General features: G+C 41.0%; 1 protein-coding gene across 1 annotated transcript; it reads right to left on the bottom strand.

Moving 5' to 3' along the window:
- Positions 1 to 2,475: 2,475 nt before the first annotated feature.
- LOC311429687 (poly(U)-specific endoribonuclease-A-like) lies at positions 2,476 to 11,046 on the bottom strand. Its single transcript, XM_084505834.1, is given in 7 exon segments — positions 2,476 to 4,213; positions 6,283 to 6,436; positions 7,048 to 7,142; positions 7,144 to 7,161; positions 7,247 to 7,368; positions 8,571 to 8,682; positions 10,521 to 11,046. Coding segments are annotated over 7 exon segments (888 nt in total). The 5' UTR covers positions 10,647 to 11,046; the 3' UTR covers positions 2,476 to 3,952.
- Between the last annotated feature and the right edge of the window lie 2,984 nt (positions 11,047 to 14,030).

Raw genomic sequence — 14,030 nt, 5'->3', positions numbered from 1 at the left:
TAATATTTTCTTATTCTTATCTCACCTCAAATATTCCCACAAGCTTGGACTGTCACACTTCTCTACCATCAGAAGGAGGAACTCTAAAGATGTTGCTCTGACCTGTAATTCCCAGAGGATTTAGCTGAAAGGTTCATCCATGTTTGATACTCTTCCATAGCTAACAGACTGACTAACCACCTGATAGCTTTTGGTATTATCAAACCTTAACTGTTACCTGCGCTGCGCAGGGGGAGGAGGTAGAAGAGGATAGATGGGGGGAAGTGTTTGTAGGATGTAGGCATGTCAAGTCAATGAAGACCCTCCACAGAAAGGCTGGCAACTCTTCCAAATCTGTTTGATGTGGCCTTAACTTAGTATTAGCCAGTTTAGTCTTCTGTCAATTAATTTCCACCTACAAAAGTTCTCTATTTCCACATATAGGATGTCATTGGGATACTACATTCTCCTGATGGATTCACCTGTATGGAAAAATCATCTTTTCTTTCTGTCTGGCAAACTGCCACTTCCATACCTGGGCTACAAAACTCAGTAAAGAGCAAGCCAGCACAGAGTCTCTCAGACTGTAGCCGTTCATACGCATACAGCTACTGGCACTGCCTTAAACCTCTGTAAGCCTCTATTCTCTGCCTAAGTGACTCTGCATCAGGGACACAGAGAGCTGACTGTCACAAACCCGTGCCCCAGGTAACAACGTGATGGCGTTGCTTGCAGGGATACGGTGTAGAAGGCCATTCTTAATGCAGAGAACTGCAGGAATTATAGTTGAATTGGCCAGCAGAGGGCATGGCTCTTGCTTGAAAATGCTGACTATGAAAGGGACCTTCTGAAGCATGTTGCTCAGTTTAAGATGGCAAATCATCTTTAAGTCAGCCTGCTGTGTAAATATGCGTTTGAGCATGTTCTGAGGAGTCTCGAAGAATTACATTCTCTATCCATTTTAGCTAATAATAGAGGTCAGATAGAGGTGATGTTTCTTTTACAAGCTCCCTTCACCAGGGTGGAGCATGAGAGCCCCCTTGTGCTGTTGCCACTGCTGGGTGAAGCTGAGCGGGCGTTGGGTGCCAAGAGGCCAACACCACGAACATGCACACGGGAGGATGCTGGCAAGACTTTGAGGACAGAAGCCACTTCATCACCTCTGGACACAGTGCCCCTGTGTGTGGGCCTTGGTCCCAGCACCCACAGGTTCGCTGGGAAGGATCAGGAAGGATTGCAGGACAGGTGCTGGTTACTTTCCTTTTAGGACTGGTTGGGAGTGCTCACAATATTGGAAGAAGTTGTTACTCCTTCCACCTGGGGGATATGTCAGATGCAGTACTCTTAGTGCCTGTAGTTCCTTTCCTACACAGTGGGAGCAAGCAATCACATTGCCAGTTTTCCCAGGGGTCCTCCTGTTTGGGATTATTGTGAACTGATATAATATTTAAATTCTACACCAGCTCTTTTTCCTGTTTTCTAGAGACGTAGCATCTGCCTGTTCAGCAGTGCAGATTCTCTCCTCCTCACAGCCCTGGGGGCTGGCTTGTCACACCTCTGCCCTCAGGAGTGAGTAGCCTGCTTGTCCAGGCAAAGCGCAGCCAAAGTCCTAGACACTCAGGTGATCAACCTCTTCTGGTTACTGTGGGCAGGTGACCAGTGAGTTCCTGGGTGTTTGGCATTCATCACTGTGTTTCTCTTTTGCGGTTTTCTTTTTTCAATACATTAGACAATACTGAATCCATACTCTGTGCCTCCATTTTTATTGCTCGCTGTTCTTCTTCTTCTTCCCTTGCACTTAGCAGGTGTATTTGCTAATTTTTAGATCATTCACTTCCACCATCTCTCCTATATTTTCTGCTTATTTCCAGATCTAGATAGGTTTATATGTTAAGCCTGCTAATTGCCTAGGCATAGGCTGTATCAACTACTAGGCTGTATTAACTACCTCAGAAGGAAAACTAAAGTTCTTGTTCACATCCTTAGTTTGCATTCTACCTTGCAAACACCAGTTGCAGTTCTGTGGAATACACAGTTACAATTTTCCTGTAAGCATCTGATCCCCTCTGGCTAAGAGAGCTGTCTGTACTAGTTATGTTAAGATTTAGGCCTGGAGGTTTAAGACCTTCCATAGAAGTCATAATTTGAGAATTTTAGAGTTCTAATGTCATTATGCAAAAACAATTCTAAATACTTTCAGCATAAACTGAGAATATAACTTTAATTCTCTGACATCACTAAATGTATACCTTTAGAGAATTTATACAGTTGATTTCTTGCCTTTTATTTCTACTACTTGAACTATCACTGAAATCTGTTGTTCTGCAATAGTATCAGTGTGCAACAGTGTACATTTTTTTCCTATTAGGATGGATTTGCCAAGTTTCAGGGATTTCTGAGTACCTGCAGTTACACTTCAAAACAGAGGATAGAGGATTGCAGAAACTGGTGATGCTTGTTTGGCTTCATATAAGTTGGCTTCGTGTATAATTAGTGTTGTAACATCATCCAATTACATAATCTTTTTTTTTTTTTTTTTTTTTTTTTTTTTTTTTTTAAATCTTGTTATGGTTTTGCTACCAAATAAAATATCAGTGAAGTACATTTATTGTCACATAGGTCACTTTACTGGTTGCGGGGCACTCCAGTGTCCCTTAGGGGCACCAAGAGCAGAAATAAGCATGTGGTGGTCCTACAGCATCAGGCTGATGGAAGTCCCTGAACAGGGGAGTTCGAAGATATTCCGTGGTAGCAGTCCTATGTCTATTCCCTTTGTGCTGTGTTTAATCCCTTTTGTGCTTGGAACAGTAACTTGCTATCCTTCATATGTCAGCCTCTCTCTACCTTATGTAATGATGTATCTCTGTAGGCTTTTTTTTTTCTTTCTTTCTTTTTTTTTTCCCTTTTCTTTTCTTTGCATATTTCCAGCACTGGGTTGGTTAGTTAGCATTTTAACTTTAACACTCAAATTCATGAAAGTTATATGCACTTTCCAAATAATGTGTTGTCAGAAAATACACATCAGGAGTAATTGTAGGATTTGAATATCTAAGCAATCCTTGTCACATTCTCAGAACATCTGCCTGTTTCTGCATTAGCATGAGAAGGAAAAACATCACATTCCTTTCACTGGAGTATTGAATACATTTTGGAAGAAAAATGGCAGATGTTCTCATCAGCAAAAGGAACAGTGACCAGGTCTTGGAAGAGAACCAGTGTCTCCAGTGGCATCTGATTATTGTTACCCAGAATTTATTCAGTGTATTATACAGGGTCATTCATCTAACCCTAACAGAGATTACACAAGCAGAAAAATGACTGCAGACTTCAGTGACTGTAATGGGAACATAGGTGCCTATACCATGGACTTGTAAACTTAGGTCAGATAAAGCCTACTGTGGTATGCAGGCAAAAATCTGGGCAGATCCACAGCAGTGACAGACTTACTGTTGATCTGGTTATCATTCTCACAGCTGAACATGCTTCCTGAGCATAGGAAAAATGCATTTGAAATTAACCTCTAATGAAATGAGGAGAAGAGAAAAAAAAAATGTACTGTGGTTCAGCTTGCACCAAATCCAAGTTCCTGTCTGGAAGGAAAAGTATAAAAAACGTATTGCTTTTGTTCTTCCAAATATGCAGCAGGTAACAAATAAGAGAAATGTGTGTATCGATTTTAATATGGCTTTTTTCTGAAATCTGTTATCTGGTGAAAAGTATAGTGTTGTAATGTGTTAAGGAAGGCTAATACAAGTTTAATACAGACTTTAATATGAGGAGAAACGTATTTCAAGGTGGGTCAGACACTCCAGCATGTCACACTATTGATTAAACACTTTATTGCAGACTAAAAGTGAACAACTCAAAAACTTGTACTAGAAATTAATTGTATGAGACATCTCATCAATTTACTCCCTCCCCTCCATCAAATAAACAAAACAAAACAAAGGTAAATGTTGCCTGATCACTGTAACTACTGGTCTTCACTACTGGTGCTGCAGAGCACTGGATATGCTGTTCCAATGTGGTGCCCATGGCGACAAACAACAATCTGTAGCTCATATTCTTCTATCTTCACTGTTTCACGTGTGACTCTTTCTTCAGACAGAAGAAAAATGACGGTGTAAAGGGCAAATTCAAACTCAGGGCTGACACCGATAAAGGTGCTTCCAATTGGCTTTACTGAGCCCTTCCAGCTGAATTGGATGCTCAAAACTTGGTCATCTTTGTCAGGCTGAAAGCATTAAACAAACAAACAAACAAACAACAATGGGATAATCTCCAGCACAGCTATGACCACATACCTACAATTTCAGATTCTGGATTTTTAGGTACAAATTATCCTGTTTATGGTTCTACAGTTTGTGAATTGTGTTTTCTTCTTCATCTAAACTAATCTTGCACCACTGAAGACAATAGATGGACAGCAGTTTAAGCCAGTGAACTTTTTTTTTCTCCAAAAAGAGGCTAGAGCAGACTAGTCAGCAGAAAAGTAGAGCAGACTCAGTTAAATTGATATATCAGTTCAAATAAATTATAATGAGTTTTTTTATAGGAGACCAAGAGTAAAGTGACTCACCCAGTTTACAGTGAAAGTCAGTGGGAAATAGATGTTACAAATTGAATGCCAGCCCTTCTGAGCTCCTTTTGCAGTCCTAATGTGGATCTCAGTAGCTCAGTGCCACAGTGAAGTTGCCTCAACCACAGCTGAGCTACAACTAGGAAGCCCTAAGCAACATGTGATACACCATATCCTTGCCATGCCAGGATCACAGACCTGGAGCGCAGCTTTTTCCCTGTCCTATAGAGCATACATGATCAATTTTATCAATTAAGCATTGGTAGTGTTGCCGTTCCCCAAAAATTAGCATTACTGTTTGAAATAGTTTCAGTACAAAAGGATCTGGGCATGAGGGAGCACTAGGATTTCTTCTGCTTATGTATACCTGGGCAAATTAGGTTCAGAGCAGTTGACCCCCATAGCAGTAGCATCCTCTTCGTAAATTAGTGAAGAAATATGTGTGCATCATTTGGTGCCATACCTACACCCATGCTCCATTTGGCACTGCTCATGTTCCTCACAAGCTGGTCACCATTCACACCAACACATCCAGGAATGGTGTAGGGTCACCAGCACCCACAGTACTCTGCGTTCGTGGATGGCTGGCTCCACAGGCAAGACCCCCCTGGGACTACTGCATCCTGAGCATGCACAGAAGGAGTTTCTAACTAGTAAGAAAACATAACTGAAAAGATTACTGGTCATGCTTTGACAGTCTTTTTCTGGGTATTAGAAAGATCCCTAAGATCCCGGTAAGAGTTTCCTTTAGAAACAGTGAAATAGCACTTTGCTGCCAGGAAAAATAAAATAAACAACCATGCCCGCCTGCTTGTAAAGTCCAAGTTTGTCCAGTGCCCTAGCAGCCAAGCTATGTTCTAGCAGTCACTGAGAAAGCATGGCTAGCAGCTCTGGAGGTATCCCAGCCAACCAATCCATCACCCACCAAACACTGCTGTTAAGGAAACATGGCATTTTGGGCTGATGTTTCAGTCTGTGTTTTCTTTACCTGTCCCAGAGTAGGTATAGGCAAAGCTTTCTATCTTTCACACTAGTTCAAGTGCAACAACCCAAAATGGCTTTTAAGCTTCACTTTTTGGTAATCTGGTTCCAAGTTGCCAATGCTCTTTGGATTATGCCCCATAATTTTCAGCTCTAAGATTTACAGACTTCCAGTTGCAAGAAGAGGACAGCAGCAAGGAATAAATAACCTGATTCAAAAGCCACCAAAGTCAAAGAAGTCTTTCCAATAAATTCAGCTGCCAAGGGGTGAGCTTTCAGATCTGCCAGCAATAAAAACCCAAATCTACAGACTGTACAAGCCCAAGAATAACCTTGCCTTTCCAGCAAAACACTTTTTGTAGCCTGGGCTCAGTAATTCCTGTCATGGCACCTTTTGGAATTTACTGCACTGGACCTTAGAAGACATACAGATTAACAGGTTTCTGTCCAGTTTCACTTAAAGTCAGGGGAATTGCCATAGGATTTTGTTTGAATAAAAACATCTGCTCCCAGCCTTTGTCTTAAAGGGGTCTGGAATTACAGACACATGCTGTGTGTGCAATAACCACAAATGATAGTAGGAAGAGGATGAAAGGGAACATGTCAGTGACTATGGATGTGACTCAGTAGATACAGGGAAAAATGCAACCTTGCCTCTGCATCATGGTGTTCTGATTCATTAGCACAGCTTTTCTCTGTGTACCTATTGATCTTATTTGCTAGGCTGCCCTGCTCATTCTTACCCTGGTTTTGTTCTTCCGAGTGATATATCCCTTGTAGTCAATTTGGTTATGCTTCTCCTGAAGGTAAAATTGCACCCAGTTGTGCAAACCTAAAATCTGTTTACCACGCCTTGTTTCTCCAACAAAAACATGTTCAAAAATGCAAGAATCGGGTCTGTAATAAACCAAAGAATAATATATAGGTCTTTTGTTTGAATAGTTCAAATTGGCTGGGACAAAAGGCAAGAAGATGTACAAGCTTGCCTACGCTAATTTGTGAACAGTTTCTTTATTTGTTAGGATAACTTTAGGGTTTGTTGGGTTTTCTTCTTACTTTGCACAAAACTTGCAGTGGAATCTAGCCACAAAGTTTATTTGATGATGAAGTGGTTAGTAAAAGTCACAGATGTATCTCATCTGCTTATTCTGATTTTAGCAAGACTTTTGACATCGTCTCCTGTAACAGCAATGCAGACAAATTGATGAAGTACAGATTACAAAAGTAAATGATGTAATTGGCTGAAAAGTGGATGAACTTCTGCAGTTGAATGCCTGTGACTAGGGACACATGGTCCAGCTGGAGACCAGTGTACCCCAAGGGTCAACGTTGTCTGTATCTGATCAGTAAGCCTTTAAACATGATCTGTGTGGGACCATTGAACACCTGACTTGGGCTGTATCCTGAGGCCATCTTCCAGTTCTGCGTGTAACAGATGGAATTCAGGCTTACCGTTGCATAAATCAAAATAGCGTAAGATGATCAGGGGCCATATTCATCAGACATACCTGTCTCCTTCTTTCCTGGCATAGAGCTGGAACCAGATGTCATAGAGCTGATACTTGAAATCAGCAAGGTTTGGTTTTGCCAGTTTTTTTTTTAAGCAGATATTCATGAGCTAGCTGAAAGAAAAAACAAAGATACATATGAAGTTTATAATTTGTAATTCAGTGTTTTCAGTGACTAAAAAAGATTTCTGTTACTCACTTTCATTACTCCAGTCATTAAAATAGCATCAAGAAAACAATTGTTTTCAGCTATTTCTTCTGGAGTCACTACTTCTTCTACTCCAGTTGATGTCTCATAGTTGTCCAATAAGGAAATAAAGGCTGCAGAAAAAGAGAAACTTCCAGCATGTTCATTCTGATGAACAGGCCATAATCATACCTGTGATCCAGTCACTAAAGCCATCATAAAAAAGTTGCCATATATTATGTCAGTGCCTTGAGAACATTTAAAGAAAGATGCTCCTTTATGTGTCAGATTTCATTCCTGAGTACAGAGCTGGGTGTAGACTAGAGGTGGCTCAAAGCCAGACCAGTGCTGCACTTCTTTTTAAGATAAACTGCTCACTACTGAGCTCTTTTATGGAACAAAGTGGCTGATGCAATAATGACCTTCTAACAACAACAACAACAAAAAAAAATCTGAGCACCTAAATTACAGACCTATGTTTATGAACTTGAGCTATGCTGGCAGAAGGTTTTGTGGGAATTACTTCAGCAAAGGAATATCACAGCATGAGGTGACCCGCGATTGAGCTCATGGCCTCTGAGTAGATGAGTTCATTTTCTTTGTATCCCCCTTTGCCAGCTGCTGCCTCCTATCACTTCAGCTGCTCCTGCTCTACCCTCAGTAGATTCTGAGGGATGATGAATCATACTAAACTGATAGAAAAATGCCTGAGGTCAAAACTAAGTCATTCCCTGCCAGATCAAGTGACTCAAGGTTGGATTCAGTGAGTACCAGAGCTGTACCACAGGGTAGGATTGTGTGGCTCAGAGAAGCGTGGGGAAACAGAGAAGAATGGTGCTTCCCATTAGACCAGCAGTTTGATCAGCTTAGCAACATAGTGCAGCTTCACCCAGGGAAAAGAAAAATCAGGGGAGGAAACATCTATTGATAGATAAACCTGAAGTATAACCCCAACAGAAGTGCAAGGCGTAGCTGAGGACCTAGTGCTGTCTGAGAGGGCCAGGAGCTGTGGCCAAAGGAGAAAAGATGACTGGCATTTTTTCAATACATGGGATAATGAAGAGAGTCTCATCCGTTTCACTTTGTAGTTGAAGAACTTCAGAAGAATTCAGATCTTGCTATGACACAAAAGGCGTTCTTCCTGACGCTGAGGATACAGGTAACCTCTGTGTAAACATCAGGTAAACTACTTGCAAATGACATGTAGCCCAATGTACCTCGCTTCCTTCTCATCTGACCATCCAAATTATATACACTGTTGTATTTCTTGTAAACACATAAAAACAACAAGGATTATTCCTGTCACTTCCACCATTAACAAAAGAACAGGTCTCACTTGAGAACGTTTTTATGCTCTTCAGGCGATCTTCATTTACATTGTGAAACAGATGTCTGGCTGCACTGTCCTGGACAGCACTGTCTCCTTGCTGTACGGCACCTGTTTTTCCCTAGGAGAAACACCAGAGTAAAATAACAATAGAAGCAATATGTTCTTAGAGGTGACAGTGGCTGCCTTTAAAATAATCAGAACAAAAAGCATAATCCTATCAGGACACTTTGTTAGGAATGGTCATCCTAAAAGCAAGAGAAGATATTATTGAAGAAATATCAGTGTAAAGAGAAAAGACATGACTTCTGACACACTAGAAATCTGAAGTTTTTCTGTTGACACTTGTTCATGGATGATTGTAATGACCCACATGATAGCTCAGTTATGAACAGTAGCCAGCTCTGCTACTGAAATATATACACCACAAATGATAGAGGAGTAATGTAGAGCCAAGGCTGATTCCCAACACAAACAAAGAAAAATGAGATTTGGACACATTCTGTCTCTTCTCAGTACCCACTGCATACAGTTTATGAGTCCATGCAGTGCAGCAGAGATGTAGTTTGTCTCCTAAGTACCAAACCTGCCCCTCAAGCAGTTCAGTGCAGCTCTGGCAGCTTTGGACTGGTGCATGGTTGTGCTCTGGAGTTTTCAAAGACTTCTATCCAGCCATGTTTAAGGGCATTTTAATCAATGTGCCAGTAAGTGCATCCAAAACAGAAAGGTGGCTTTTGTGATGATTTTCAGGTCTCTGATTCACAAAGGGCATTCTCAAGGAAAGAGGAGAAAAGACAGGCAGCTGTTAATTAACATGGGCAAGGGAGACCTAGAGCCTTGTTCTGAGAAATGAGGAAGATATGTGGGAGAAGCTTTCCCCTCACACATTAGGGCTGGAGGTACATTTCTTTCAAGTTTATTATCAATAGAAAACTATATCTGTATCTATATAACATCTGTATCTATATAACATTGAAGATATAGATATATATCTATATAACATTGCAGTAAAGAGTGTAAGCACTTTGAATACAAAATTGGTTACCAAATACTCAGTGACCTGCTGCACTTTGTGGCCAAAACACATGGTCATGCTTGTACCACACTGAGCTGGCAAAGAATGAAATGGCTGCTCATCAAATATGATACTCACACCTCCCTCACAGTTCTGTAGGAGTGTCAGCAACAACCTTGAAACCCTCCTCACCCACACTGCTCTGCTATTCCATATTCTTCAGGTGAGACTGATTCCTCAGTTTACTCCTTTACTCCAACAGGAATGACTTTGGACCTGCCTCCACTTCTCCCTTATGGGAAGTCGCCCAGACTGTACATGCAAGCAGTCATACACACACATACATGTATGCACAACTGTACACTCACAGAAACATCCAGACCTCAGAACATCTCTAGTCCTGCTCAATGTATGATCAACACTGAATTCAGACCACGTTGTTCTGGCTGTCATCCTGTTGGGTCTTGAAAACCTGCAGAGATGGAAATTTCACCAATTCTCTGGGCATCCTGTTCCATTTGTATTTTTTCTTGTCAAATTTCATGACGCTCCTTCAGCCTGTTCTTCCAGCCTGCCTAGGCCCAGCTGAAGGGCAGCCCTGACCTTGAGCATACCACCTGTATCACCACTGTTTTCTTTCATCTGAAAAAACAGAAAGGTTGTACTCCATCTCCTCCTCCAGGTCACAGATGAAGATATTAAATGTTACAGGCCCCAGGACAGACACTTGAGATGCCACTTGTAACCATTTTCCAGGTAGCATGGCCCATTAACATATTCTCTGTATTATTCCCTCTCCTAAGTGCTTCTTCATCAGTCTTGCCTATGCCATTAAAGGAAATGATGAAGCATAGGCAACTCTTTAGCAGAAGGCAGTTTCACAGACACTTTTTCCTACAATACCATCCTGCCTTTAATTCTCATGTTACTTAGCAATTAGTTACCGGCACTTCAATTGTATAGTCTTTCCCAGGCATAAAGCGGTTAACGTCCATATCCCACATCTCACTGAAAAGTTTAGAAAGTTCATGATTTAAGGCCTTCCTGCCAAGAAATCCAGAGAAATGCATGTTAAAAAAGACACATACTATTCTTTTTGAAAGTCACTTTTAGAGTCTTCTGTCACTCTAACCATGTTCTGAACATGGTTAGCGTGTCAGCAGGGAAGTTTTCTCCTCTCCCCACATCTTGTTATCAGTCTGCTATAAAAACCATGGTGCTTACTGTCAATGTTAATATCTAAAGGATGCAGGTAATCTGTAAAAAAAGGCCAGTCTTCTCTGATGTTATTTTAGAATATATTTTAATGAAGTTTTTGTTAACAAACCATTTTTTCCACGCAGTGAAATAAAAATGAAGGTGATGTTGTTTCGTTCAGAAAGATTCCATGTACAAACCAGAGGCAAGCAGGAGACTGTTACCAGCACACAGCAGCACTACTCAACAAAACAGAAGGCAAAACTGTTGCATTAAGAGGTATAGCCAATCAACCATTATGGGTCAGGTCAGATTCAAGATATGGAGCTATCATGGTCATGGATTCACCAGTAATGTAGCATGCCCTCACTCTAGTCATGTTCAATGAGAACTATCATGGCTAGGAACAATGTAATTAAGTGCAATTTATTACAGCAACTTGTACACAGGTTCTTTGGATTTCTGTCAATAAATTCACTGTCTGCAAAAGCAAGCTAGCATGCATAAAATACACAAGTACACAGTCTGGCTATTAACACATTTAAAAGGTACAAAGACTCTACAGAGATTTCTAAGTTTCCTGGGGAGGCACTCGGTACAATCAAGTGTTCAAATTTTACCTAAAGGCATCCTGGTGGGGGTGAGGTGGGGGGAGAGACTCAACCCATCAGCTGATCCCAGAAGTCCCAATGGTGTCTTCCCTCACATCCCCTCTCTCTTAAGCCAATTTATATTATGTTCTTTTAGGTGGAGCTTGAGTGACTCTAGTCAAGCATATCTTGGTTATGACTGGTAAAAAGTTTTGTCACTTTTATTTAAAGCCATAGGCTCTGAGAAATTTAGAGCACATGCTCAGTGAGGGGTGGTTGCACCTTGGAGGTGGGTAGCTTTTTGGTATTATAATGACATTATAATGACATTATAATGAGAAAAAGTTCACCAGAATACAGCATTTTGTCAAAAACATGACAAGTCCTTGGCTCAGGGTGGCAAATATGCAGACTCGGTGTGTACAAGATCAAGGTCTCGGTGTGTACAAGATCAAGTCCCCATCTTGCCACAAAGCCTAGCAGTAGCTGTGGGATGGAGCTCATACAGCCTAAGATTAAAATCCTGAAGAGGATAAGTAGTCTGTGCTTAACTCCTTGAGAGCTAGTTGCCCAAAGGAATTCATATCCCAAGGTTAAGAGCCCAAAGCAGTCAGTTCACATTAATGCACCAGAGGATAAGCTGCAGCAGCTGAGGAGCATAAAGTACAGGTGTTATATTCATGTTATATTCAGTATTGTTTAGTGTGGGGAAAACAACCTCCCACAGCAGGGCAGTCAACCACAAATACTGCAGTGGCCACACCTGAGTTTGCCTGCAATCAGGATCTGAGCCACCATGTACCTCCGCTGCACTGGAGGCACTGACCATCTGCTGTCATTTGGGCTCTGCATTGCTTTGAGATCACGGGTGGAAAATGTACAAGATTGCTTTAATTGCTTGAATTGGGGTTGAATAGGTGTCAATAACTGAAAGAAGGAAAAGGATTAAAAATTCTGGTATATGGGAGCCAAAGGATATGTTTGTTGCTAGGACTAAATGTGTTTATGAAGGAGGATTTTTGCGTAGATCTTACAGTGCAGCAGAAGGAGGCTGACACAAAGCAGATAAATTTAGCCCTTGCCCAAGCCTCATGCTCTGCCCTTACAGCAGAAGTGTGTCTTGTGGCGTCACATTATCAATACTGGCTGTGCAGCCTGTACAAGGCAACTGCTCAGCTTCACGGGAAGTCAGCTACACGGCATATCACAGAAGCAACCACCAGCAGCATTTTTATTCAGTTTCAGTAGAATATCCGTCTTCTTTCCAGAGTCATAAGAAGAGCAATCAATTCCTTCTCAAAAGAGCTTACAAACCAACTTTAAGCAGAGAAGCGCTCATCTCACCAGCTCAGCTGATATCCCAAGAACAGGATCAACAAGTTCATGGAACAGTACCAGAGATATTTTCCAAACTCCAAACACCATCTGCATTCCCTTGGACTGACCTAATTTTACTGGATCACTATTCTCCTAGGATCTAGACCCTCCTGCTGGCTATTCCTTTCCATCAGCTTATCCAGTTTGCTTGAGTACTGCTATATCATGTTTGATATTGTTTTTACCTTGGAAGAAACTACCAGTGGTGGATAAGAACCTGCTGCCTGTTGAACTTCCAAGGTATGTGAAATATTGGGGGGGGGAGGGGGGAAGGGGAGTAATGGGGGGATATCAATATTTTTTTGTTTAGAATTTTGTACTATATGTGTAGTATTTTATACACATATATTTTAGTATGTATGCATCTCTTTTCTATACAGGAAATCTGTCATCCCTTCAATACCTTCTGCTTATTCTTGGTCTGTTCTCAGCAGATTTGCACTGTGTTTGTAAAGGACTGTAGGGCTGTGTTCATCTGTCCTCCTCTAGAAAGCTTACAGAATACCACGTTTAATTTAATAAAATAAAATGTCTTTTCTCTTGTGTTTCTCTTCTGGGTGCTACTCCAATATCAGCATGGACTCTTCCTCTCTGTTTTCTTGTCCCTTTAATTTCCAAATAGAGCAGAACACTTTGACACATTGAATAAAGAAAGCAAAGAACTGCCAAAGCAAAGAACTTGTTTAGCAACTTACATAGTCATCTTGTAAAAGTTCTTTCTGGAGCATATTTCTTTTAAAAAGGTCCAGAAACTTAGCTTATATGTATGAAGTCAGACAACTTCAAAGAGAAGCCCAACACCTTTATGCAAATCCATGACACAAAGCATTTAAGTAAAGCTTTTCTGAAAAAGAATACTGCATATTTGCCCTGTGATTTTCAATATGTTGCATGCATGACTCAAAACCAGATTATTTATTTATTTATTTATGTCACTAATTCAGTGCCCTCTCTATGGTGAAACCTCTCAGCTGTTGGATTTGTACATTCACATAAAACATATCTATGCAAAATATCTGGCCAATTGGGGTTTGTCCATTTGGGAGTCTAGCCCAGAGGCACCTATGTGTGAAAAACACCATTCTAATAACAAGAACACTTAGCCTGTAGTTGTAAGAGCTGGAAAAGCTCTTGGGGGAGATTTTTCTGCAATAGTAACTCCAATGTAACAGCAGTATAGCTAGCGCAAAAGAAGATGGTATCAACATTTCATTGTAGCTTTCATGTGAAACATTCAGGTGATGTGCCAGTTTTTCCAAGTCATTTTCTTTTATGACACTGTCATTCTGT

Source organism: Aythya ferina (genome assembly GCF_964211825.1).
Source record: "Aythya ferina genome assembly, chromosome: 1".
Lineage (NCBI taxonomy): Eukaryota > Metazoa > Chordata > Aves > Anseriformes > Anatidae > Aythya > Aythya ferina.
Note: the sequence above shows the minus strand (reverse complement) of the source record. Positions and strands in the feature narration are given on the sequence as shown.